The sequence below is a fragment of the Acinonyx jubatus genome, chromosome B4 (assembly GCF_027475565.1).
Source record: "Acinonyx jubatus isolate Ajub_Pintada_27869175 chromosome B4, VMU_Ajub_asm_v1.0, whole genome shotgun sequence".
NCBI classification, from domain to species: Eukaryota; Metazoa; Chordata; class Mammalia; order Carnivora; family Felidae; genus Acinonyx; species Acinonyx jubatus.
This window is the reverse complement of record NC_069387.1, coordinates 54,937,844-54,965,485: the sequence shown is the minus strand read 5'-3', so window position 1 is coordinate 54,965,485 and position 27,642 is coordinate 54,937,844. Positions and strand designations below refer to the sequence as shown.

General features: G+C 38.3%; 1 protein-coding gene and 1 non-coding gene across 2 annotated transcripts in view; both read right to left on the bottom strand.

Moving 5' to 3' along the window:
• ETNK1 (ethanolamine kinase 1) overlaps window positions 1-13,185 on the bottom strand; it is a 67,113-nt gene extending 53,928 nt beyond the window's left edge. The window contains exon 1 of the mRNA XM_015064283.3: window positions 12,583-13,185. Within this exon, the coding sequence (XP_014919769.2) occupies window positions 12,583-12,738 (156 nt within the window). The 5' untranslated portion in view covers window positions 12,739-13,185. The remainder of the gene's footprint in view (window positions 1-12,582) is intronic.
• Window positions 6,950-7,081, bottom strand: LOC113593120 (small nucleolar RNA SNORA72). Its single transcript, XR_003413179.1, has one exon. It is a non-coding gene; the product is annotated as a small nucleolar RNA SNORA72 (small nucleolar RNA).
• Window positions 13,186-27,642: the final 14,457 nt, after the last annotated feature.

Here is a 27,642-nt window from a genome sequence, read left to right as displayed (position 1 = left end):
GATTGAGAAACAATGGCCTACAACAAAGACATATTCAATAAATGTTTGTTTATGTATAGACTGATTGTAAAATACCTCAGAAATGCTCAGTTTGTAGAATGAGAAAATTATGGCTGAGTTAAATTCCCTTACTTATCCAAAATCACACAATGGAAGAACAGGTTAAAAGCTGGTATTATGACTATTAATCTGTTCCAAGGATATCAAATTTGCTAGCATCATCCTAGACTCAGTGTAATATTGCTAAAGCATTTTGGGGGGAGAAAATAAAAGGCGTTAGAGGCTAAATCCTTGATGCCAGGTTTGCCAAATCACCCACAGTATCAAACAGCAGGCGTGCTGCCATCTGTTACAGGAGGTAAAAGTAAATGAAACCTAGCAGATAGATCCAACCTGAGAGGAGTTTCATCACTGAATCTACAATAAAATGCAAAATAATAAGAAACTGGCTAAAGGCACAATTCCCTGGCTATTGTTAGCATACTACCTAGAACAGAAAGCTAAAGACCGTTTTAGGGTGGGCTGTGATGTTAAATAGAGCCAGATTCCAACTGATCCAATCCAACATCAAACTGCTCACTTCAAAACCATCACAAAACAGAAAAATCATACTGAGCAGATTTACAGCTGTTTACCAAAATGATTCAGGTAATGAAGAGACAAAGTCAGGAAACTACTGAAACCAGGGGAGATAGCGTAAAAGTTGTCTTATTTAGTGGGGTCAATATAGCTGGTTCCCTGAAGAACCTTTATTAACATGGCTCATAAGAATGGTTAAGTTAGGAGCAGTCTATGAAGACCATACCATGTTTGAGCTAATGCAGGATCCATAGCTCAGTGACAGTCCTGAATGGCAGTGACTAACCCAAACAAGAGTGCCAGCCTGGTACAATGAATGAAAGTGGCTAGAAAGTTTGTTTATCCTGAGAAGGGGAAGTGTCCTGTCCCTCCTTTGCATGCAAAGTGGAATAATCCAGATGAAGGGCTGATATGCTATATATACAGACAATACTAGATTTGCTTTCCAGTGACCAAGATATTCAGTATGTCTCACCCCCAGGTCACTATGAATACTGTATGATAAAGATGGCTTCTTTTATGGGGCACCTGGGTAGGTCAACTGGTTAAGCGTCCAACTCTTTGTTTTGGCTCAGGTCATGATCTCATGGTTCATGGGTTCAAGCCCCGTGTTGCGCTCGCGATGTTGGTGTGGAGCCTGCTTGGGATTCTCTCCCCTTCTCTCCCTGCCCCTCCCCTATTTATTTATTATTAAAATAAGTAAATTTAATAAAAAAAAAAGATGGCTCCTTCTATATGGGTCCCCCACGTAACTTTACTGTTACCAATGCAAGAAACCATTCAGGATGCTGTATCAGACTTGCTGTCTAAAGCTTCCCTTTATGGGTCTTAGGAATAATACCAAGAAAATTAGAATGGTTCACTAGGAAGTGGAAAGATAAGACAGATGGCAAATCTATTTGCCCCAACACAATGGAAGTTGTGAGGCTTTTTTTTTGGTTTTTTTGGGGTTTTTTTTTGAAAGACAGAAAGAGTGAGAGCACAAGTGTGCAAGCAGGGAAGAAGCAGAGGGGAAAGGAGAGACAATCATAAGCAAGCTCCACACCTAGTGAGATCATGACCTGAGTCGAAATCAAGAGTTGAACATTTAACCGCCTTAGCCACTCAGCTGCCCCAAGATTATGGCTTTATTGACACTTAAAAGCTACAGTGGTATTAATAAACTTGAAGGTCTTCTTTAGACCCTCAAATCATAATTCAATACTTCTTTCAATATTTGACACTGTCCTGCAACTACAAACCCTGAGATGGTAAAAATATTAAATTCTACACATCAACTATGAAACTCCTTCAGTCCTAATGATTTAATACGCCAAACAGGGAACCTGTTTTGACACATATTTATGGTCTAGAATGACCAGTTAACTACTGAATTTAAATGAATAAACTCTCATGCCAATAAAATAGTAAAGGCAAGTTTCAATTATTAAGCTAATGGTTGCTAAACCAACTAAAAAGCCTAGAAAGGTGGAAATTAATACATATCAGTTAATTGTTTTGTGGAAGAAACCCTTGGATTCCATCGTCTTCCAAAATAATAAAGTTAGAAGTAAAATAATAATACCATTTTCATGTACCCCGCTGGCAAAAATTTTTAAATTCAGTATCAGGGATTGGACAAGGTATAAGGAAAATCGTGTTCTCCACCACTGTATTGAGAAGTATAAATTAATGCAACTTTTGTGACAATTTGGTAATACGAAAGTGAGAAACAGCATGACAGTTTAATGAGTCAACTAGGATTGGCTGTAATACCCACTTATTCAAACACTAATTTAGATGCAGCTGTGAAGGTACGGTAGCTACACTTAACCTGTACAATCAGTTATGAGGGTGGGCTTCATCCAATCAGTTTAAGATATATAAAAATAAAACAAGTTTTAAGTTTTCCTGAAGAAATTCTACCTTAAGATGACAGTATCAACTCCTACCTAAGTTTCTAGCCTACTATCCTGCCCTATATTTCAGACTTACCAGCCTCTACAAGTACATGAGCCAATTCTTTGAAATAAAGCCCACATACTATACCCGTAACTGGCACACAGTTTTTAACTTTTTAATTCCACTAGTAAGAACTTATTCCATGGATATACTTAGAAAAGTTATCCAAAACATATGTATAGGAGCAGTTCATGCAAAACTACTTTAACGTGCAAAAAATAGAAATGATTCAATGTTGTTTAAAAAATATGAGGCAGGGGGTGCCTGGCTGGCTCAGTGGATGGACCATGCAACTCTTGATCTCAGGGTCATGAGCTCAAGTCCCATGTTGGGTGTAGAGATTATTTTTAAAAAATTTTTTAAAAAAGGTTAAAAAATATGAGGTAGATTACATATACTGACACAGGAGGATGCCTAAGATATATTATTTTAAAATCCAAGATGCAGAATAACTCTGTTGCATTACAAAAGGGATATAGTTATACTTACTAATATTTATTAATATAGGTAATATGTGCCCGGATAAACCCATAATCTGATTTTTTAGAAGTTCAAAAACACTGCTCACAAAATTACTGTGGGGAGAATGAATGGAAGTTGGAAGTTGAGGGAGTTACACTTTTTACTTTTCATTTTACATAGTCTTGTATATTTTTTAAATATTTTATTAAGAGCATATATTATTTGTATTTTTTTAAACAAAACCAACACGTTTAGACAGTATATGAACCTTTCTAATTTTCTAGTTTATACTCCTCACAATTTTTGTTGGTTTGTTTGGTTTTTATTGACAGAGAGAGAGAGAGAGAGAGAGAGAGAGAGAGAGAGAGAAAGCACAGGGGAGGGGCAGAGAGAGAGGGAGAGAGAGAATCTGAGGCAGGTTCTGCACTGACAAGCAGCAATCCCGACTGGGGCTCGAACTCAGGAACCGTGAGATCATGACCTGAGCTGAAGTCAGTCACTTAACTGACTGAGCCACCCAGGCACAGCTCTTCAAAAATTTTTAAACTTCATTTTAATAATTCAGGAACATGATGTTCCAACATAACCAAATATTATGTTTATGGCTATCAAAAATTATAGTCAATATCATACAAACATGGGAAAGTGAAAGGCCGCATAAAAAAAAGGACTACAAAATTATATACTTGGTATGATCCTAACTATGCAAAAGAAGGTAATGAAAAAACAACTGATTTTTTTTCATAAAATATGGATCAGAAATGGTTTTTCTCCCTATTCAAACTTTCAATACTGTGATATATCTTTGTAGTAAAACTAAATTATTTCACATTCATGTCCCTTATAAAAGGAAATTCATACACTCAGTATATTATTTTCTCATAGTACTGACTTGCAAAAAAAATTTGTTTCAATATATAAAATTTATTGTCAAATTGGTTTCCATACAACACCCAGTGCTCATCCCAAAAGGTGCCCTCTTCAATACCCATCACCCACCCTCCCCTCCCTCCCACCCTCCATCAACCCTCAGTTTGTTCTCAGTTTTTAAGAGTCTCTTATGCTTTGGTTCTCTCCCACTCTAACCTCTTTTTTTTTTTTTTTCCTTCCCCTCCCCCATGGGTTTCTGTTAAGTTTCTCAGGATCCACATAAGAATGAAAACATATGGTATCTGTCTTTCTCTGTATGGCTTATTTCACTTAGAATCACACTCTCCAGTTCCATCCATATTGCTACAAAGGGCCATGTTTCATTCTTTCTCATTGCCATGTAGTACTCCATTGTGTATATAAACCACAATTTCTTTATCCATTCGTCAGTTGATGGACATTTAGGCTCTTTCCATAATTTGCCTATTGTTGAGAGTGCTGCTATAAACATTGGGGTACAAGTGCCCCTATGCATCAGCACTCCTGTATCCCTTGGGTAAATTCCTAGCAGTGCTATTGCTGGGTCATAGGGTAGATCTATTTTTAATTTTTTGAGGAACCTCCACACTGTTTTCCAGAGTTGATTTGCAAAAAATTACTAAAGAAAAACAGAAAAGAAAAGAAAAGAAAAGAAAAGAAAAGAAAAGAAAAGAAAAGAAAAGAAAAGAAAAGAAAAGAAAAGAAAAGAAAAAAAAAAAAAACGAAATGAAACGAAACTGCTATTGTGGAGCGCCTGGGTGGCTCAGTTGGTTAAGCATCTTGACTTCAGCTTAGGTCATGATCTTGTGGTTTATGAGTTCAAGCCCTGCCTCTAGCGCTGTGCTGACAGCTCAGAGCCTGAGCCTGCTTCAGATTCTGTGTCTCCCTCTCTTTCTACCTGTCCTCCACTCATGCTCTGTCTCTCTCTCTCAAAAATAAACATTAAAAAAAAAAAAAAAAAAAAAAAAAAAAAAAAAAACCTGTTATTGTGACTACCACTAGAGGGAGGGAGAGATTAGGACCAGGAAGTAAAATGGAGATATTCTGGGTTGCTGATATTTTCTTTACCATGGTTTGGGTTACACAGTATTTGTTCTACAAAAAAATTTACGTTTCATAGATTTTTCTGTATGTTTATTATATCTCACGATTTTTAAAAGGATAAAAATTTATTTACAGCCCATCTATTATATCAAAGAGCAAAATAACTCCTCAGAAAACAAAATATTTCTCAAGTGAGATATCTAGCCTCTGATTCCTTAAGTATAGGTCTTCTATTACCTCCCTATCTTTGTCACCCCCCCAAAAAAAAAAATCCTTAAGCTTCTCTGTTCCCTCACCTGCAAACAAGCAATTAACTCCTTCGTATTTATTTTCCGAAATGCCCAATCTGCCCTTTATTTTCATCTCCAAGGCCACTGTCCTTATTTGAGTAGCAGCAACTCTTGTCTGAACTAACAGTCCTCCTAGGTTAAGTTTTTCTCCAACATTTTTTAATGTGATACTCAGACAAAAATATATTTATCATCTAATTCAGTACCATACTTTCATACGAAAGAAGCTTCACCTTATTATTTGCAAGACTCTCTGATCTATCCTATTGCATCCTATTTTAACTCATCTTTTTAAACTGTAGTAGTTTCAACCCACTCTGCTGACTTAGCATTCTATTCATGTGGGGTAACCACTAGTTTCAAAACCAATGTCCTAAGTGGATCACTTATTCCCCAATTCAAAACATCTCATTCAACTACAGTTGCCTTCAATATAGCCTGCTACTGCTTTTAAAAAATACATGCTATAACTCATCTCCTTAAAAACATTCAATGGCTTCCATTATGTCCTAGATAATAAAATATCACCTCCTTAATGAAGCACAAAACCTTCATATCTAACAATTCCCTTTCTCAAAAATCAGTCCTACTTTTCTTGTTCACACTCCATTTGGCCCAAAATATTCAGTCTAGCTTTGTTCTTTCCCCCTTATAGTCTAGCTTTGTGAAAGTAGTTTTTTTCATTGCCCAGAGATGCTTCCCCATTCCATCTGACCATATATTTTCTTCAAAGCTCAGTTCAGGTATCCCCTCCTCTAGGAAGTGTTCCCTTCTACATTTTCCCATGCCTACCTTTTGTTACAGTTAGTTGTACAAAAGGATGCTGCTTAAAGTTAATATCATGCTGGGGGGGGGGGGGGGGGGCTGAATCAGTTAAACGTCTGACCCTTGATTTCAGCTCCAGTCATGATCATACAATACATGAGTTTGAACCCCACATTGGGCTCTGTGCTGACAGTGAGGAGCCTGCTTGGGATTCTCTCTCTCCCCCTCCCCCTCTCTCTCTCACAATAAACAAACTTGAAAAATATTGAAAAAAAAAGGTTATAAAATAGCATCGTGCCTGTTACAAAAAATATATGTCAGAATTACTGAATTTCAGGGGCACCTGGGTGTCTCAGTCGGTTAGGTGTCCGACTTCAGCTCAGGTCATGATCTCATGGTCCATGGGTTCATGCCCCGCATCAGGCTGACCGCTCAGAGTCTGGATGCAGCCTGTTTCAGATTCTGTGTCTCCCTCTCTCTCTGACCCTCCCCCGTTCATGCTCTCTCTCTGTCTCAAAAATGAATAAAAACATTTTTAAAAAATTAAAAAAAAAAAAGAATTACTGAATTTTAGGAGCTTACAATTCAGATGAATTATTCCACTTACAAATGGGGGAGGGTGCTGGGGGAGATGGGAGGGGAAAAGTTGGAAGCACGTAGTACTAAAATATACCATGCAGAACTTTATGCATTTCATTTCTTAGGATATTCTATTAGTAGTAAAGTAGTAAAAACTGGTGCTAGTAGTAAAATTACTATTAGTAATAAAGTAGTATTTTTTTTTCTAGAAAATAAGACATAACAGTTTTACAATTTGTTTAATGGCAACTGGTAATCATCACATTGGCAATGGTTATCTTCAAAAGTTGTTACACTAGCTTTGCTGTCATTTCTCAAGGATGATCAGATACCTAGAGTCACAGATATTTTCCACAGATGCATCATGTAAGTCAGAGTTGGTTTATCACCAGCATTGATAAAACCAGACCTAGGGAAAGAGCTAAGTCTGGGGACACATGCATGGTCTTAATATAGCGAATGTTTAGCCTGCCCTGATTATTACAAAATCGATAAAGTAGTATTAAGTGGTAAATTCTATTTTCTACCAGTCTGCTGCTTTCCAAGGTAGATAAAAATCCTGTTTCAGAGATTTAAAAACTTGCCAAAGGTTACAAATAGCTAGTATCAGGATTCAAAAACCATCCTCTTTCTACCACATTATGCTGAAGCCCCCCAAAACAGGTCAAGTTACTTGTTTAGTCCAAATCAGACAGCTGTTAATACCTGAAAATGAACTAGCGTATTAGGCTTCTGACTTTTTAGTCCCATCTTAATAAAAGACATGGGAGCCTATCAAACATTCATCTTTGGAAAGCCTAGCTGGCTCAGGGTCTCTTGCTCTCAGAGTCATGAGTTCAAGCCCCACGTTGGGTGGAGATTACTTTAAAAAAAAAAAAAAAAAAAAATTAAGGGCTCCTGGGCGGCTCAGTCAGGTAGGCATCCAACTTTGGCTCAGGTCATAATCTCACGGGTCATGGGATGGAGCTCTGCGTCGGGCTCTGTACTGAAACCTCAGAGCCTAGAACCTGCTTCACATTCTGTGTCTCCCTCTCTCTGCCCCTCCCCCATTCACACTCTGTATCTCTCTCAAAAATAAACATTAAAACAAAATTTTTTTAAAATTACACATCTTTGATAGGAGCCTATCAAACATCATACATCTCTCTTAGCCACAGTCAACAGTCTTAGGGCCTACCACCCATCAAATACTTTATTATAAAACACTGAAAACAGAAAGAGGGGGAATAGAAAATGGAAAATTGGACCCAACCATTTATATTAAAAGTTATGCTGAGGGGCACATGGGTGGCCCAGTTGGTTAAGCTTGGACTCTTGATTTTGGCTCAGGTCATGACCTCACCTTCGGTGGATTCAGGGGATCATGTTCTGCACTGACAGTGGGGAGCTCGCTTGGAATTCTCTCTCTCCCTCTTTCTCTGCCCCTCTCCCTCAACCCACATGCACATACACTCTTTCTGTCAAAAAAAGTTTAAAAAAAATTTTTTTTTAAGTTACGTCGAGGGGCGCCTGGGTGGCTCAGTCGGTTGAGCGTCCAACTTCGCCTCAGGTCCTGATCTCACGGTTTGTGAGTTCGAGCCTCATATCGGGATCTGTGCTGACAGCTCAGAGCCTGGAGCCTGCTTCGGATTCTGTGTCTCCTATCTCTGCCCCTCCCCCACTTGTGCTCTGACTCTCTCTGCCTCTCAAAAATAAGATAAATGTAAAAAAAAAATTTTTTATTAAAAAAAACTTATGTTGAAAAAACTGTGAACCCTTATTATTTATCTACACGACTTAAAGTTCCTATAAATATCATATCCTCCTGGCATACTTAATACATTACTTGAATCTACCTAAGACTTTTCAGAAACTTCTCAAAGTAAGGAAAAAACTCATCTTTCTAAAAACAGAAAAGAGAGCACCTGGGTGGCTTAGTTGGTTAGACATCTGACTCTCGATTTTAGATCAGGTCATGATCTCAAGACTCGTGGGTTTGAGCCATGGGTCGTCAGGCTCTGCATTGGCAGCACAGAGCCTGCTTGGGATTCTTTCTCTACCCCATCCTGGCTCACACTTGCTCTCAATACAAACTATCTCTCCTCTCAAAATAAATGCATACAATAAAAAATAAAAAAATAAAAAGCCCAGGTGGCTCAGTCGGTTGAGCGCTGAACTCTTAATTTCGCTGAACTCGTAATTTCGGCTTGGGTCATGATCTCACACTTCCGTTCCAGCCTACTATGGGACTCTTGTGCTGATAGTGTAGGGCCTGCTTGGGATTCTCTCTCTGCCCCTCCCCTGCTTGCACATGCAAGCTCTTGGGGGTACATTCTCAAAATAAATAAACTTAAAAAAAAAAAAAAAAAAGAAATACCTGAAACTAACGTAACATTGTGTGTCAACTATACCTTAAAAAAAGGGGTGGGGGAGAATTAAGTTAGAACAGTAAAGACACAGCTTACTAGAACTCTCTCTCTCTCTATATATATATGTTTTGATTCTTCATTTAAAAGATTAAATATCAAATACTGATATTAAAATAAGAAGGCTTATAGATTTTTAATAGACTATTTTAGTAACCATTTCCAACATGGCTAGATAAAGAGAAGAAAGGGGATATGGAAACTGCTATGTAGCTACAAACCAAACACAGCACTGGTTTCCAAGACAGTCTATGTATGCTTAAAAAAAAGGGGGGATTTCAAAACTATGCATCCAATAACTGGAAAAACTTGTACAAAAGGGAAAAAACCGTATGCTTTTTAAATGTTCTTCTGTAATCTTCGCATATTAATATGAATGTTCATTCTAAAAACACTACATTATGACTTTATTTATCTTCCCCATCTGACTAGGAATTTCAGTAAAATATTATGAAATAAAAAGCACTGCCTGGTATTATTGTTTCAAATGTACTCTATCTACTCTAGGGCAGTACAGTACACTCCAAAAAGCTCACCACCCCTTTTATACTTTGTTCTTTCAATTTTGTATGAATAGGAAAACCAAAAACTTGTTAAAATCCCATCTAAAATGAGATACAGCATTCCATGTGTCTCTTAAGTTCTGAGCAAAGACTGGGCCCTATATCATTTTGACTGCATCAAAGTCTTTTTTGCTGGCTTCTGGATTTTCCAATATATTCTGAACAGTTCAGCTGACATGAGTAATCATCAAGTAAAGTAAGTGTTAGTAGACTTAGCCTGTAAGGTATGTTTAAAGCATATTTTCATTACATAAAAATTTTAGAAAAAAATGGGCTACATACTAGTATTAATCTGTTGACCATATGATACATACTTCCCTTCTGAAATGTGAATGATTATCTTTATACTTCAAAGGAAATAAAAGCAAATCTCAAAAGAAATATTCCCATTGAGATTTACTAAAGAAATCCTAAAGCATCATAAAGAAGAGTTTAGAGGGGCATCTAGCTAGCTCAGTTGGTAGAGCATGACACTCTTGATCTCAGGGTTCTGAGTTCGCCCCACAATGGGTGTAGAAATTACTTTAAAATAAAATCTTAAAAAAAATTTTAAAAAAGTAAAGAAGAGTTTAGAATGACGGAATTTGGGAGTCAGATTTTCCCAGGTTCAGAAACCACCAATAAATAACCACCAAGTCAGACTTTCTAATCAAAAGAGTTGTTTGCTCATGGAATGATTTTATTTCTAATAATCATCCTTACAGCAAAGTAAGTGGTACTATTTACCTTTTTTTTTTAATTTTTTTAACATTTATTCAGTTTTGAGAGACAGAAACAGAGTATGAACAGGGGAGGAGAAGAGAGAGAGGGAGACACAGAATCTGAAGCAGGCTCCAGGCTACGAGCTGTCAGCACAGAGCCCAATGCGGGGCTCAAACTCACAAACCAAGAGATCATGACCTGAGCCGAAGTGGTTCACTTAACCGACTGAGCTACCCAGGCACCCCTGGTAGTATTTATCTTCACTGACAAGTATATTAGAAATTTGGATTATGAGTGCAAAGGTCTTAAAGTCAAAAGTTGCTATGTAGATAAAAGGCAAGAGTCAATCCCAAGTACTTTCCAATAACCAAAAAGTTCCCATTTTGTCCCTTTTTTACCTATACCCTGGCTTTATCTCACTAATTCCACCTAAAAAAAAAGAAAAAAAAAGTACCTAATAGTGTTGTTTGTAGGATTAAGTGATAAAATATATAGATCACCTAATTCACAATCTGGAACACTGGTACCACAGGATAGCTATTTTTACTGTTCTACAGACAAATACACCAACGGAAACACAAGTCTCAAGCTTAAAACTTTAAACTCTCTACTTAAAAAGTAGCATAGTTTGCCAGCACCAAAGTTTCCCAGGAAGCAGCAGTGTCTTTAATTAGTATGCTTAGTTTATAATTGACTTTCAGAGTATAAATCATTTTAATAAATATAAAAATTTTCTGTAATAAACTACAAATAAGTTAATAAAATAAGGAGTTCTGAGTTTCAATTGGAAGGTTCAATTTTGGAAGTCTGAACTAATTTAACTTTTTTAATTAAAGGAAATATAGCATACTAATTTTTTTTAATTACACATGAAAATCATTTTGGAGTCACTACGTCCTGTTTAGCTGGCTAACGCTCCCTTAAAATTTCAAAATTCCGAACAATTTTTTTTCCTAAAACACATGAGTCCTTTTAATCTGCTCAAAACTCTTCTAGTCAACAAGAACTGAAACTAACACTCCTAAAAGCCCAAGTGTCAGGAACTGTTCCGGGGCCCTAGAGCACTGTTCATGTTTTATTCATCTTTGTATAGGTGACTACTTTAGCAAAGAATCTGAAATACTGTGAAGTCAATAACACTAATGAATAAATTAGTCAACAAAACAAACCAGATGATTTGGCTACCTCTTAAACAGATCTGAAACAAATTCCAAACACCTCAGCCTTCAAAATTATTGACTTTCATGTGTGTATGCAAGGAAAATGGAGGTTCGTTGTCACAGATCTCGAAACTCTAAAAGTTAAATTAATATTCAAAATGTCACGTATACTAAATCATACCTTATTAGAAATAAGTTATTAGAAAACGCCTAGATCTCTAAAGATTTTTCTCCCAATTTTTGTCTATCAATATGACACACTGATCGACCTAACATCAGACATTGCTAGTTTTACTAAGACGAATAAAAAAATTCAGAAACACCGATTCAAATAAAATATGTGTAGAGCTACCTAAAAACTCAATCGAGTAATGCCTGACCATGGTTATTACTTTGAAATCGAATACTCTCGCCATTCCGAAGGTTCGAGACGATAATGCAGGGTGAGACCTCCAGGGGAGTTCCCGCCAGGAGGGGTGGCAGGCAAAGTGGGGGGAGGGAGGGGAAGGGGGTGGGGGAAGGGGAAAGGGGAAGGGGGTGGGGGAAGGGGAAGGGGGAAGGGGGTGGGGGAAGGGGGAAGGGGGTGGGGGAAGGGGAAGGGGGTAGGGGGAAGGGGTGGGGGTACGGGCGGGGGGAAGGGGGTGGGGGTACGGGCGGGGGGAAGGGGGTGGGGGTACGGGCGGGGGGAAGGGGGTGGGGGTACGGGCGGGGGGAAGGGGGTGGGGGTACGGGCGGGGGTAGGGGTGGGAAGGGGAAGGAAAAGACCAGATGAATTAATTAAAGCATTATCCGAGTAAGGAGAGAAGGTAACTAGAGACGACTGAAGAGGACCCCCTAGCAAGGGGAATGGAAAAGGTTCCTTTTGCAGTTAGAAAGGCCAGGGGAGTGGGAGGAGGGGCAACTATCAACAGGGATTTTCCCGGTGTGAATGGGTGCGTCACTTACGTAGCTGCTTCCAGAAAGAAAATCTGCCCTAAGGACAACCTCGCTAAGCAATTGTGAAGGAAGGGGGAGTGACCTTCCTAGGTTTGATGGAGGAAACACAGGGTCACTTCCCAGAGGACTGAGGAAAAAGACGTTCCCGTTGGTTCCCTCGGGTCGACAGAGAACTAAACGGATTGTGAGAACCCCCCGGGGCCGAGTCTGGGCTGTGAGAGACCCCGTATTGAGATGTGGGCGTTACCTGCAGGGTCACCTCTTGAGGGTCCCAATGCGGCCGCAGGTGTTGCAGGAGGCTGAGGGCCCCCTCCCGGCAACGCTGCTCCTCCTGATCCTGAACCGTGACGTCCAACTTGGGCACCTCCGGGGAGCCGGGCGGAACGTGGATGTAATTGGCCATGGCCCAGGCGACGGCAGAGACTACCACCACGACGACGGCGACGGCGACCACGAGAACGGCGGGCGCCGACAGGCTGGTGGATCCTTCCGTCCCGGGGCGCCCTCGCGGGAGGGCTAGGGGCGCTCAGACTGACGGGCGAGCGGTAGGAAAACGTCTGGACACGACACGCTCACCGACCCAGGTCTGAACAGCAGCTGAACTGAGCCGGAGATGTTCACAGGAAAAATTCCGCTCGTCTGCACTCCACCGCCGGCGACCGCGAAGCATGCCGGGACTGGCCTGACGCTAGCGTCACGCGCAGGGCGGGGCCTCCGCCTGCGTCAGTTGGCTGAAGACGACTTTCTAGCCCCAAGCACAATGGGCGACTGCAGCTAGCTCGGTTCCTAGGTCGTCTGAAGCTCGTCCCGCTTGCTTTTAATCTGAAAACGCAGGCTCCTCTTCCGGAATGAGCCTGAGCTCTGCGAAGACTCGAAAGGCTGTGAAGCTTTAGATCACATGATCGGGGGCGTTTGGGGTCTGAATTTGAGTTATGACTGAGTTTTTCTCGGAAGCGAGGAACGTGCCCTGAAGTAACCCCCAGATCAGCCTTTGAATTTGGCCGGAATATGGGCATGGGAGATTAACTGGCTCGCCTTGAACTCGAAGCCGCTCTATACTGGCGACCACACAGTTGGGTGGGCAAACAGTATACAGAAGTCATGGTATTTGGGACAAATTTATTTGTGTAAAGACGACAACACTTAAAGATTTATTTTTGATGCCAGATGTTTAACCATACTGAGAATTATTCAGAGCCAGGAAAAACAGGTTATAGTCTAGGATGAAGATGAAAGGGAAGGGAAGAAAAATGGTTTTGAGACTCAGCACTTACAGTGGCTCCACGCCTGTTTCAGGGTATTCCTGCATGGACCTTACAATAACTACCTTAAAACTTTTAGCTTCAAGTTTTATAGCAGCTATTTCCTCTGTTAAGATAATATTGGAAACTGTATAATCCACAATTTATTGGGACCTCCAAATCTTCATTATGATTGAGAAAAATGATCTGAGATGATCTGTTAATCTATGTCTTCCCTGAAACATTTAGTACATGGTGAATATGTTTATTAGTGGTAAATCAGTAACTGGATTCAGCTTAATTAACATTCAAATGTTTACCTCCTTAACATGAGTTTACAATGATTGTTCAGAACGAACGAACCTATTTAGCTTTGTAAATCACAAAATAAATAGCTCACTGTCAATAAGGGTAAATTCATAAAAAGAAGAAAAAGAAAATAGCACTGGGTGTTATATAGAAGTGATGAATCAATGGGTTCTGCTCCTGAAACACTATGCTATATGTTAACTAACTTGAATTTAATAAAAACAAGAGGGGCGCCTGGGTGGCTCAGTTGGTTAGGCATCTGACTCTTGATTTCGCCTCAACATGATCTCATGGTTTTATGAGTTGATGAGTTGGAGCCCTGCATCAGGTTCTGTGCTGGCTGCATGGAACCTGCTTGGGATTCTCTCTCCTTCCCTCTCTCTCTGCCCCTTCCTCACTCACGTCTCTGTCTCTCTCAAAAATAAAATTTTTAAAATTTTAAAAATAAAAATAAACTGAAAAAAGAAAATACAGTATTATAATACAGCAAGGGAGTTGAATCCACATTTTCCAGATATTTTTTTAAATCATGTACTACAATAAACAATAGATTATACGTTCCAAATTGGGGAGAAATAATATACTAATACTAAAACACATATGTATAAAAGATCAGTAAAACCTGAGCCAGATGCTCAGCCTTTGGAGGTGACTCCACTGGGCCAGCACCAGTGTGAAATAAACAGTTTTCTGATTCCCCTAGTGCTTGTTGCTTGTGTCTTCCTGGACGCCAAGTATTTGCTGTAACAATACTTTCACATTTTAGATAGTATCTCTTTTATTTTTGTATAATTTGTATTATTTTATACTGATATAGCATATATAGTACATATAATATATACTATATAGATGAAATTTTAAAATGTTTTAAACTATACTTTGAATTGTAAAATAATTTACTAGCAAATTATAAAAAAATCATTTTGAGGGGCACCTGGCTGGCTCAGTTGGTGGAGCATGCAACTCTTGATCTCAGGGTTGTGAGTTTGAAGGTTGTGAAGAAATGTAATTTCTTCACTACATTGAGTGTAGAAATTACTTAAAAATAAAATCCAAAGAAAAAAAATTTTGAGAACTGCACAAGTTTGTAATTTTTTTTAATGTTTACTTATTTTTGAGAGAGAGAGAAAGAGACGTGAGCAGAGGAGGGACAAAGAGAAAGAGGGAGATACAGAATCTGAAGCAGGCTCCAGGCTCTGAGCTGTCAGCAGGGAGACGCATGCAGGGCTCAAACCCACAAGCCCTGAGATCATGACCTGAGCCAAAGTCCAACGCTTAACTGACTGAGCCACCCAGGGGCCCCATAAGTTTGCAATTTTAAAAAAGCATCCTTTCACAAGAAAAAAAAAATATTATGTACCTAAGAATAAAATTAACAAAAGATGTGCAAGTCCTTTATGGATGAAATTATATCAATGGAGAAATCTTTTCATAAAAAAGAAAAGATACTTATAAAGATCTTTGTTTTGACTGAACTAATCAATATAATGCAATTATAATTAAAATCTCAACAGGGTTTTTCACAGAACTTGTTTAAATGATGTTAAAATGTATGCCAAACTTTGTCCAAGAAAAGCAGCTATAATTTTTTTGTGGGGAAGGGAGGGCTGCAGAATAAGTTGAGAGAACCCCTCCTAGTAGGATTTATTATATAACAGTTTAGGAATGGGCAAATAGACCAGTAGAACCTAATACTGATTCCAGAAAAAGACCTAAACATATATGATAACTTTGAATGTGACAAAGGTGGCTTTAAAAATTAGTGAAAAAAGGGGTGCCTGGGTGGCTCAGTCGATTGAGTGTCTGACTTCAGCTCAGGTCATGATCTCACAGCTTGTGAGTTCGAGCCCCACATCAGGCTCTGTGCTAATCACTCAAAGCCTGGATCCTGCTTCGGATTCTGTGTCTCTCTCTCTACCCCTCCCCTGCTCATGCTCTGTCTCTCTCTTCTCAAAAGTAAATAAAAACATTAATTTTTTTTTTTTTAATTAGTGAAAAAAGGATGGGCTAGTTAATAAATGGTACTGGAACAATTGCCATTCATATGGGGAAAATTTTTGATCTCTCCTCATTATGTATAAAAATTAATTCTGGGAGATTAAAAACCTTAATATTAAAACCAAAACCCTAAAAATATATAAGAAATGTCAGTTCTTATCAACTTGATCTATACAGTGCAGTTCCAATGCAAATCCCAACAAGTTATTTTTGTGGCTTTTGACAAACTGATTCTAAAGTTTATACGGAGAGGAAAAGGACTCAGAATAACCAATTAAATACTGAAGAACAACAACAAAGACAGACACTACCCAACTTCAACACTTACTATAAAGCTACAGTGATCAAGACAGTGAAGTATTAGTAAAGAATTGACAAATCAATGGAACACAATAGATAGTGCAGAAATAGATTCACATGAATGTAGTTAACTGTTGAAAAAGGAACATAAGGCAATTCAATGGAGAAAGGCTATTTTTTTCAATAAATGGTGCTGGAACGACTGGACATCCACATATAAGAAAACATGAATCTAGACACAGACTTTATCTCTTTCACAAAATTAACTCAAAATGGGTTATTGACCTAAATGTAAAACAAAACTATGAAATTCTTAAGTGAAAACATAGGAGAAAATCTAGGTGACCTTGGGTTTGGCAATGACTTTTTAGATACAACACCAAAAGCACAATCCATGAAAGAAAAATTGGTGAGTCAGACTTCAGTAAAATTAAAAACTTCTGCTCTGGGAAAAACACAGTTAAGAGAATGCAAAGCCAAACCACATGACTAGGAGAAAATATTTGCAAGACACACACATATCTGATAAAAGACTTGTATCCAAAATATACAAAAGAACTCTTAAAACAATAAAGGAAAAAAAATTTTTAATGGGCACAGGATCAGAATCTCACCAAGAACACATACAGATAGCAAATAATCACAAAAACATGTTCACACCATGTGTCATTAGGGAACTGAAACTTAAAACAACAATGATACCACTACACACCTATTAGAATGGCTAAAATCCAAACTGTTGACTACACCAAACTTTGGTGAAGATGTTGGGAAACAGGAACTCTCATTCATCACTAGTGGGATACAAAATGGTATAGTCACTTTGGAAGACAGTCTAGCAGATTCTCATAAAGCTAAACATTAGTCTTACCATGCTATCCAGAAATCATGCTCTTTGATTATCCAAATGAATTCAAAACTTACAGCCACACAAAAACCTGTACTCAAATGTTTATAGCACCTTTATTCATAACTGCCAAAACTTGGAAGCTACCAAGATATCCTTCAACAGTTTAGATTTAAAAAACAAAAACAACAACGAAAATGTGTTATATCTACATAATGGAATTTTATACAGCAATAAAATGAAATGTGCGATCAATCCGTGAAAAAATGAAAAACAAATGAAAAAATCTTAAATGCATAGTATTAAGTGAAGGCAACCAATCTGAAAAGGCTATATACTGTATGATTTCAACTATATGACATTCTAGAAAAGGCAAAACAGTAGAGACAGTAAACAGAATAGTGGTTACCAGGTGTTTAGATAGAGGGAAGTAGGGATAAATAGATGGGGCACAGGAGATTTTTAAAGCAGTGAAACTATTCTGTATGATACTGTAATGCTAGAAACATGACATTATGGGTTGTCAAACCCATAGAACTGTACAGCACAAAAAAATGAACATAAATGTAAACTATGGACTTTAATTATATTTATATCTTTAGTAATCAGCATCCTGCCTTACTATAGTAGTTATGCAAAAAATGTAAATGAATGAATAAAAAATGTATAAGAAAATGTGGGATCAGATCTCTACAATTATAAGTGAAGGAAGGATGTCCTAAGCAAGACTCGTACAGCACTCAAAATTTTAAGAGGACTTCAAATACCTCCATTTTGACCTCAAACATTCTCACTGATTAAGTTCTTCTTTCCAATTTGTCTCTTAACTTAGGCAAAAGACCATGGGGGCAAAGCATCCCCTGATGGGAACCAAAACTACCCCATCAAGCAATAAGGACTGCTCTGAGCCAGCAATACTTCACTCGTGACAATTGATGACCTGATCTTTATTGCCCACCTGCATGTACCCATGGGTCTTTGTCCCCCATTTGCCTTATATAAATCCAGAAGTAGTCTGGCACTTTGGAGACAATCTTTGAGACACTAGTCTTCAGTCTTCCTAGTGTTGGCCTCACTGAACTAAATTCCTTTCTTATTTCACCACCACTCATTTCTCTGCCTTTGGATTTTGTCAGGACAAGTGGCCAGATCTGGACTGGTCCCAAATTGGGACCCCTGGAGCCAGGTACTCTTGCACCCCTGTGCCCCTGCACCCTGTGCCCCAGCTACACAATGAAAGAAAAGGACTGATAAGTTTTTTATAATATAACTGCATATGTATATGATCAAAAGGGAACTACTGTTCAGAATACCACTAATAAGAAAGCCAAACTGCTCAGAAAAATAGGCAAAGAATATCAATTCTCAGAGATGAAATCTGAATAGCCATTAGGCTTATGAAAATAATCAAGGCAATGCAAATTAAAGCAACAATGAGATACCATTTTATATCCACTAAATTGAAAAACAATTGAATTCCTGTAACGCCAATTGGATATTATTGATGGGAAGGTAAATTTATTTGGAAAAAAAAAAACTTTGGAGTGCAATATTACACTATTTAATAAAGCTGAAGATAAGTATTCATTACCACCCACAAATTTCAATTCCAGGTATACACAAAAATCCCCCACATATACATGAGAAAGTGTGCAAGAATATATACTGCAGTCTTGTTCATGATAGCTAAGTGTCAACAGCCTGTCTCTCATTAGGAAAATGACTGGATGAAGATAGATGAGTAGATAGGTAGGTATAAGTAGGTAGATAGATGATAGATAGATAGATAGATAGATAGATAGATAGATAGATAGATAGATAGATGATAGATAGGAATATCCTACAACAGAATAAGGATGACAGGTGGAAAATATGCATGTATTTATGCATATATTCAGGAGACAATAATGGCACTAGAAGTCAGAAATCAAGCTGTAGCAGTTGCTCTGGGAATCCAACAGCACCTCTGGTTAATTGAAAACAATTGGCTTCTCTGTCTTTTCTCTCTCCACCTGTTTTTATCTCTATTGTGTTCCTAATTATCTGTTTTTGCTTCCTTGTGATTTCTGCCTACTGGTTTCTCTCCATGTATGTCTCTATCGTTCAGGTCTTACCCAAAAATTGCTCCTAGGGTGGCCTTTCCACTGCTTCCTACACAAGCTGTTTTATTTTTTTAAGTATCAGTTATTACCTATGTAAGTTACTTTAAAATCAACGTATTTACTCTTAGAATCTATGTTTTGTACTACAGTGTTAACTCCAGGAGAGCAAAGCCATAGTCTATCTTGTCTATTGCCACACCGCCTGGAATAGTGCCTAGAACTTAAAAGGTACCCAATAAATAAATGCTTAAGCCCACCTAGTTAGCTCCTGATAGTCTGCCAGTCTCACATAAGAATAGCCTTCAGTCAAAGGTTGTATTTGCTCATCCCCCTAGAGTACTCTGATTATGTTGAGCTGCCCTACTGATTACTTCCTAGGCCACAGGCCAACCCATAAATTATCTCTGGCTTTGGAACAAAGTCTTAGCTGTAGGGTATCATTAAATCTGCTCAGCACTTTGCAACATGTCTAGAAGATAGAAGATAGTTATGAAGATATAACATCAATATAAAATGTCCATCGTATTTTAGTCCCTTTTCTGTATTTGGGACATTGGGGTCACCAGTACCTGCCTCCTATCTTTGCTTCTTGAAACCCCACTCATCCTTCAGAGTTTAACTGTACAGCAATCATGTTCATGGAGCTGAAGGGGAGCAGAATTTACCATTTCAAAATATGTCACTTTGGCATGAGGATTATTTTGAGCTAAAGACGATCAAAACCCAGCAGATTCAGGAAAGCTCTTTACCTCCCCCTCAATTGCCTAAATTTACATTGGAAAGGGGACCTGTACAAGAAAGAGAGCCATTCCAGAGGTACCTTTTTCCCTAAGAAACTTATCTGCATAGCAGGGTAAGCTTTGTTTTCCAAACATCCTCTGTGACTTCCAACGAAAGGTCTTCCTCCTTTTTGTATCCCCAAACCACTACCCATTTCCTTAGCTCAGGATGTTGCATAAGCCTCAATTACCTGGATGTTCCTTGAGTCTTCCAATCTTTATGGGGCTCCCTTATACACAATTTTGTTTGTTTTTCTCCTGTTAATCTGTTTTATATCAATTTAATTTAGACCAGCCAAAGAACCATAGAAGGGAAAAAGGGAAACATTTTCTATCTCTATAAAGCCTATTTGGATTTTCCCAGTCCAAATTTACTTCTCCCTTTTATACATCTGTTAGAACACCTAACAAATTCTGCCATATGCCACCCACATTGTAGATTTAAGTCATACAGATTGTGCTACACATAAAAGACTAGTAAAACGTTTATAACTTGTTACATAATGAGCATTATATATGAGGAAATGAAAGGATCACTGAATGTAAATCCAGAGGCTTTGGTCATAAATTTTTTAATTACAGTGGAGTTAACTTTAGTTACCAGAGTAATATTGTAAAGAATTTACAGAAGAAAATATTATGTGTAACAAGGTTATGTGGTCATGTCTAATAGCTAGATTGACCACCAAATTGAAAACATGTTTAAAATAAATAACTCTGGGGCCGCCTGGGTGGCTCAGTCGGTTAAGCATCCGACTTCGGCTCAGCTCATGATCTTGCGGTTCGTGAGTTCAAGCCCTGCGTCGGGCTCTGTGCTGACATCTCAGAGCCTGGAGCCTGTTTCCGATTGTGTCTCCCTCTCTCTCTCTGACCCTCCCCCGTTCATGCTCTGTCTCTCTCTGTCTCAAAAATAAATAAACGTTTAAAAAAATAAAATAAAATAAAATGAATAACTCTGGGGCTCCTGGGTGGCTCAGTTGATTAAGTGTCCAACTCTTGGTCTGAGTTCAGGTCATGATCTCACAGTTTGTGGGTTCAAGCCCAGCCTCAGGCTCTGCACTGACAGTGTGGAGCCTGCTTGGGATTTCTCTCTCCCTCTCTCTCTGTCCCTTCCCAACCTTCTCTCTCTCTCTCTGTCTCTCAAAAAATAAAAATAAACATAAAAATTTTTTTTTAAGTTTTTATTTATTTTTTGAGAGAGACAGACAGATCATGAGCAGGGAAGGGGCAGAGAGAGAGGGAGACACAGAATCTGAAGCAAGCCCCAGGCTCTGAGCTGTCAGCACAGAGCCCGACACAGGGCTCAAACCCACAGACTGCAAGATCATGATCTGAGCCAAAGTCGGATGCTCAACCGACTGAGCCACCCAGGCGCCCCCATAAAAAATTTTTTGAATGCACTCTGGGAACGCCTGGCTAGTTCAGTCAGAAGAGCATGTGACTCTTGATCTCGGGGTCATGAGTTTGAGTCCTGAATTGGGTTGTAGAGATTACTTACATAAATAAATAAACAAACAAACAAACAAATAAATAAGCAAACTTATAATAATAAATAATAAAATAAATAAAAAAACAAATAAATAAACTTTAAAAATGTAAAGGACATGAATATTCTGCTCTTCTGTTTCCCCACCAAAAGAAAAAAAGAAAAAGGAAGAGTCTCTAAATATTTAGATTTTAAGAGATGCTACATAAAAATGAGGCAGCACCTGTCATGCACTTCACAACTTTAAGATAGCCTAGGGGTCTGGCTGCCTGTAAAACTACCACAACAGCCACATTAAACATCTAAGAAAGGCTGTGCTACTGTGCTACTTATATGCATGCTCAGTTATAAGAGCTAATTTTTAACTCTATAAAACATGTCTATTCATGCTGGTTCTAGCTTGCCTCTTTTTCATATTCCTAGAATCAGAGTATTACTCAGTTATTTCATACAATAGAGAACTCCTTGAGAACAAGAATTCTTTTCCTCTTTACATATTCCTTGGTCTCAAGGCAGTGTCTTGCATAGTGTAAATTACAAATATGGATTGAATTGAACATAGAAATTTTAATTTAACCATCTGAAATATGTAAGGGGAAAAAGTTAATAAAAAATCCGGTACAGGGATGCCTGGGTGGTTCAGTCAGTGAAGTGTCTGGCTCTTGATTGTGGCTCAGGTGATGATCTTATAGTTCGTGAGTTTGAGCCCCTGACAGTGCGGAGCTTGCTTGGGATTCTCTTTCCCTCTCTCTCTGCCCCTGCCCCACTCACATTCTCTCTCTCTCTCTCTCTGTCTCTCTCTCTCTCTCTCTCTCAAAATAAATTAACTTTAAAGAAAAATTTGTATAGGAATGGGGCTTCTGACTGGCTCAGTTGGTAGAGCATGTGACTCTTGATCTTGGAGTTGTCATTTTGAGCCCCCCATATTGGGCAGAGAGATTACATTTAAATAGAGTTTTTTTTAATGTTTATTTATTTTTGAAAGAGAGAGAGACAGAGTGGGTGTGGGGGAAGGGCAGAGAGAGAGAGAGAGAGGGAGACACAGAATCCAAAGCAGGCTTCAGGCTCTGAGCTGTCAGCACAGAGTGCAACGTGGGGCTTGAACTCATGAACCAGGAGATCATGACCTGAGCAGAAGTCCGACTCTTAACTGACCGAGCCACCCAGGCACCTGGGGAGAGAGATTACTTTAAAAAATAAAATAAAATAAAACATCGTTTAAAAAAGAATCATTAATGAAATGGGGATGCACCTTACCAAATGTTGAACCATTTCATAAAGCCATAAATTGTGAGGCTGACACAGGAATCAAAAGAGAAAGAAAGAGAGGGAGAAAGAAAACCAAGTATACATGGATAATTAGTATGCAATAAAGGTAATATTTAAAATCAGTGGAGAGAGCAGATAAATTTTAAAATAATACTGAAATCACATTTTTCATAGTATTTGATAAAGTGGGTTTAGCAGTCATTGTTATTTAAATGGAATTAACTAAATGTTCACAAGTGCTAATCATTTCATCTTAATTCTATGTACATCAGGAGCAAAAATATCACCTTATAGGTAAAAAAAAAAATTAGCCTACTTAAACCCTGTTTATTTTTTAAATCCATTTTTCCCAGGATTTAGATGATTGGCATTCAATAGACAACAATTTTTTGTTGGATAATAAAATCGGTGATAGGGTAAATGTGTTCTGCATTATAGTTTAAAACAATTTTTTACAAGATGTGTGAGGCCATTCACTTTTTTTTTAAGTTTATTTATTTATTCTGAGAGAGAGAACATGCATGTACACATGCCGGAATGCAGAGAGAGAGGGAGAGCAAAAGAGTCCTAAGCGGGCTCCTCATTGTCAGTACCAAGCCTGATGTGGGACTAGATCTCACGAACTATGAGATCATGATCTCAGCCAAAATCAAGAGTTAGATGCTTAACCAACTGAGCTACCCAGGCACCTAAAAACAACTTTTTCAGACTCCTAAGGTATACTGAATTGAATAATCACTCTATATTGTTTTAGTATCATTTAGTATCATTCCAACTTTACCAGACAAACCCAATTACTTTAACACCAATTCCTAAGTTAAACATTTAATATCTCAATTCTTTTTTTTTCCTTTTTTTTTATTATTCATCTTTGAGAGACAAAGAGAGACAGAGTGCCAGCAGGGGAGGGGCAGAGAGAGAGGGAGACACAGAATCCGAAGGACGTTCCAGGCTCTGAGCTGTCAGCACAGAGCCCAATGCGGGGCTCAAACCCATGAACCATGAGATCATGACCTGAGCCAAAGTGGGACACTTAACTGACGGAGCCACCCAAGCACCCCTCGATTCTTTTTTTTTTTTAAGTTTATTTATTTCTTTTTGAGAGAGACAGAGAGAGTGCGAAGGGGAGGGGCAGAGAGAGGGAGACAGAAAATCCCTAGCAGGCACCACACTGTCAGCACAGAGCCCGGTGCGGGGTTTGAACCCACGAACCATGAGATCATGACCTGAGCTGAGATCAAGAATTGATGCTCAACTGACTGAATCACCCAGACACCCCTAATATCTCCCTTCTTATGCCTATTCCATACCCCATAAAGAGTGTTTGAAGCAATATCTTGATAATGGTAGGCAAGGATTTCAGAGTAATTGTGTGTGCATCCAAACTACAAAAGACTAATATCTACTCCCTGTGTAACTACAACATATGAAAAACACACATCAAATAAGGGCCACTTACTCAGCTTCATATTTTACTGTATCTTGCTCCAAAGGGTGTAGTTTTGATTTCTAGCCCTTTAAGGCATATTACACAGAGATTAGAGAGGTAATAAATGATATTAAAAGGTTTTGAGTTTAGTAGTTAGACATCCTGCTATAGAATTTGAGCAATTTACTTAATCTTTTTGAACCTCAGTTTCCTCATCTGCAAAACAGTGATAATAACAGTGATGCCAAGATGATTTAAATAAATGATTGTCAAATCTTCAAAATAATGAGTGGCCCTTATGAGGACTCAAATCTCAAATATGTTTTGAGTTATTATTAAATGTTTACCTGAATTAAATGAAATGGTACATTATAACTAGTTACTATTTGGGGCTTCTGGGTGGCTCAGTAGGTTATTATCACTCTTGATTTTGGCTCAGTTCATGATCTCATGGTTTTGTGAGTTTGAGCCCCACATGGGCTCTGTGCTGACTATGCAGAACCTGCTTTACATTCTCTCTCTTTCTCTACCCCTCCCCTGATCACACTCTCTCTGTCTCTCTCAAAATAAATAAGTAAATAAATATACACTGAAATAAATAAAGTAAAATAAAAAGTAAATAAAATAAAAATAAAGTAAATAAATAAAAATAAATAAGCAAACTTAAAAAAATTTTTTTAGTTATTACTAAACGAGATGGTGCCATTATTATTAGATGGTAGAAGGTAAAAGACTTTCTTAACTTAATCCAGGGGAATTGCTCGAATGTTTTGACATTAGTTCAGTAAGTGGGTTTCAAACCCCCAAACTGACTTATGGCTTCAGGGTCTGCCTACCCCAAGGATGTTCCTCTATTCTTTCCTTGGGATAGATTTATCAGGACTTAAAGGAGAGTATTCTGGGTAAGGAGAAGATCAAGGACCTACTTTCTCCGGTCCTTTGTAATCCACTAGGTCTGCTCATGTTTCTCTCCTTTTCTTCTCATTGTATATTTTAAAGCTTCCCTGAGTAACATGACCTGGAAAGAGAGCACAATAGCGAGGAATGAGGAGTGACATAGTGATAATGTCTCAAGCCACCTAAACCCAGAGCACATGCAGAGATTGGCCATTATTTTGGAGGATTTATGGATAGGAAAATTCTGAAGATTGATGCTGAAGAATTAAATGAAATACCAGTTGTTTTAGTTTAGTTTTGTTTTTTAAATGAAGATAGGTGGAATGAGTCCTATTAATTGTCAACTGGCAAGATAAACCAGGATACCTAAGTAACCACTAGATAAGAGCTTATCAGGCAATCGAGTAATATAACAATCCAGAAGAGCTTAAAGTATAGTGAGACTAAATCCTGATGGTAAAAAAGGACAAAGCCTACTGTACTAATTAATTAACTTTTATGATGGTGTCAGACCATTAGTGATGAGGAAACACTGGATTTCATGTATTTAGACTTTGGTAAAATGTGATTCTTTCTTCCTGTCAACGTGTTAGGACCATATGGTCTAGAACCAAGTATTATACATTAGACAGAAATTGACTGAATATCTTATCCAAATGGTTTACACTACCACTGCTGTTGAAATGTGCCAAATCGGGCTATTTAAGGATCAGTCCCCAAAGATTTTTAATCTATGACATGTATGACATATTTTACAAAAAACAGTAGTAGTTTCTACCCACTCCTACAACTTTGAGTCATTGCTCAAAAATAGTAATAGCCAAATCAAATTACACTTCTTTTTTTTTTTTTTAAATTGACAGAGACAGAGAGAGAGAGAGAGAGAGAGAGAGAGAGAGAGCACAGGGGAGGGGTAGAAGGAGAAAGAAATAGAATTTTAAGCAGACTCCACACTGGGTGTGGAGCCCAACATGGGGCTTGATCCCACAACCCTGAGATCGTGACCTGAGCTGAAATCAAGAGTTGGACGCTTAACTGCCTGAGTCACCAGGCACCACCTAAGTTACACCATCTTGGCCCAAAGCCGTATGTCTGAAAAAAATATATGAGAGGTGACCAATGCACAGATCTTCAGACAGAAAAAATTTAAAAGGTAGGTGGGAAAAAGGAGAAGAGACAGAATGGTAAACAAAAATCTGATTAAAGTGTCCTAGTTACCCACAAAAGAAATATAAAACTTATGTATTATATAGATACAAGTTGATTCTTTTAATGTTAATTGTATTTTGTCTTGGTCATAAAATAATAAACCTTAAGACAGGACACATGCCAAGTCATACAAAATCAAAATTATTAGCCTGTGGTTGAAAAAAAAGGTCCAAAATTAAGAAACAAAGAAACATTCTTCTAAATAAAAACTGAGTCAAAAAGGAAATTTAAAATACATGAACAATATTTGGGAAATTATTGATATGAAAACAATATACACAAGGTGGACTGCAAACTTGTAGGTCAATTTATAACAATTTTATCATAAAAATAGGAAAAGTGGGGCGCCTGGGTGGTTCAGTCGGTTGAGCATCCAACTTCGGCTCAGGTCATGATCTCGCAGTCCGTGAGTTCCAGCCCCACGTTGGGCTCTGTGCTGACAGCTCAGAGCCTGGAGCCTGCTTCAGATTCTGTGTCTTCCTCTCTCTCCGCCCCTCCCCCGCTCGTGCGCTTGCTCGCTCTCTCTCTCTCTCTCTCTCTCTGTCAAAAATAAATAAAAACCTTAAAAAATTTTTAATAAAAATAGGAAAAGAGATAATAAGCACTGTTTATCATTTTATATATTTTTTAAAAACAATTTATTTCGAGAGAGAGAGAGAGAGAGAGAGAGAGAGAGAGAGAAAGACTGAGGGAGGTGCAGAGAGAGAGGGAGAGAGAAAATCCCAAGCAGGCTTAAACTCAGCACAGAGCCCCCCTGGAGGCTTAGCCTCAGTCTCACAACCACAAGATCAGGACCTGAGTAGATATCAAGAGTTGGATGCTCAACTGACAGCCACCCAGGCATTCCTCATTTTTAAAAACACCCTAAAGGGAGCACCTGGGTGGCCAGATGGTTGAGCGTCCAACTTGAGCTCAGGTCATGATGTCATTGTTCTTGGATTTGAGCCCCGCATTGGACTCTGAGCTAACAGCTCAGAGCCTACTGTAGATTCTCTGTCTCCCTCTCTTTGCCCCTTCATCACTTGTGCATGTACTCTCTCTCTCTCTCTCAAAAACAAACATATAAAAATTAAATAAATAAAAATATAAAATGAATAAAAAATAAAAACACCCTAGGGAAGGGAAGGTGGGGGACACAATGAGGTCCATAAAATCAATCTCTATTTGAGATCAGCCAAGTCTACCTTAGTTATAATGGGATATAGAAATGTAAATGGGATTCTACACACAACCAATAACTAGTTTGGAATAAAAAAAAGTTTTTAAAGATTATATTGGCAACTGCAGCAAAAAGAATAAATTACCCAGAAATAAAGATGTGTAAGAATTCTTTTTCCTATAGTATATACTAATTTCTTAAAACTATAAAATATTAATATGTATGAAGAAAAATCCTCTATTTTTTCCTATTCAGCACTGACTATCAATAACATTAGCTTCA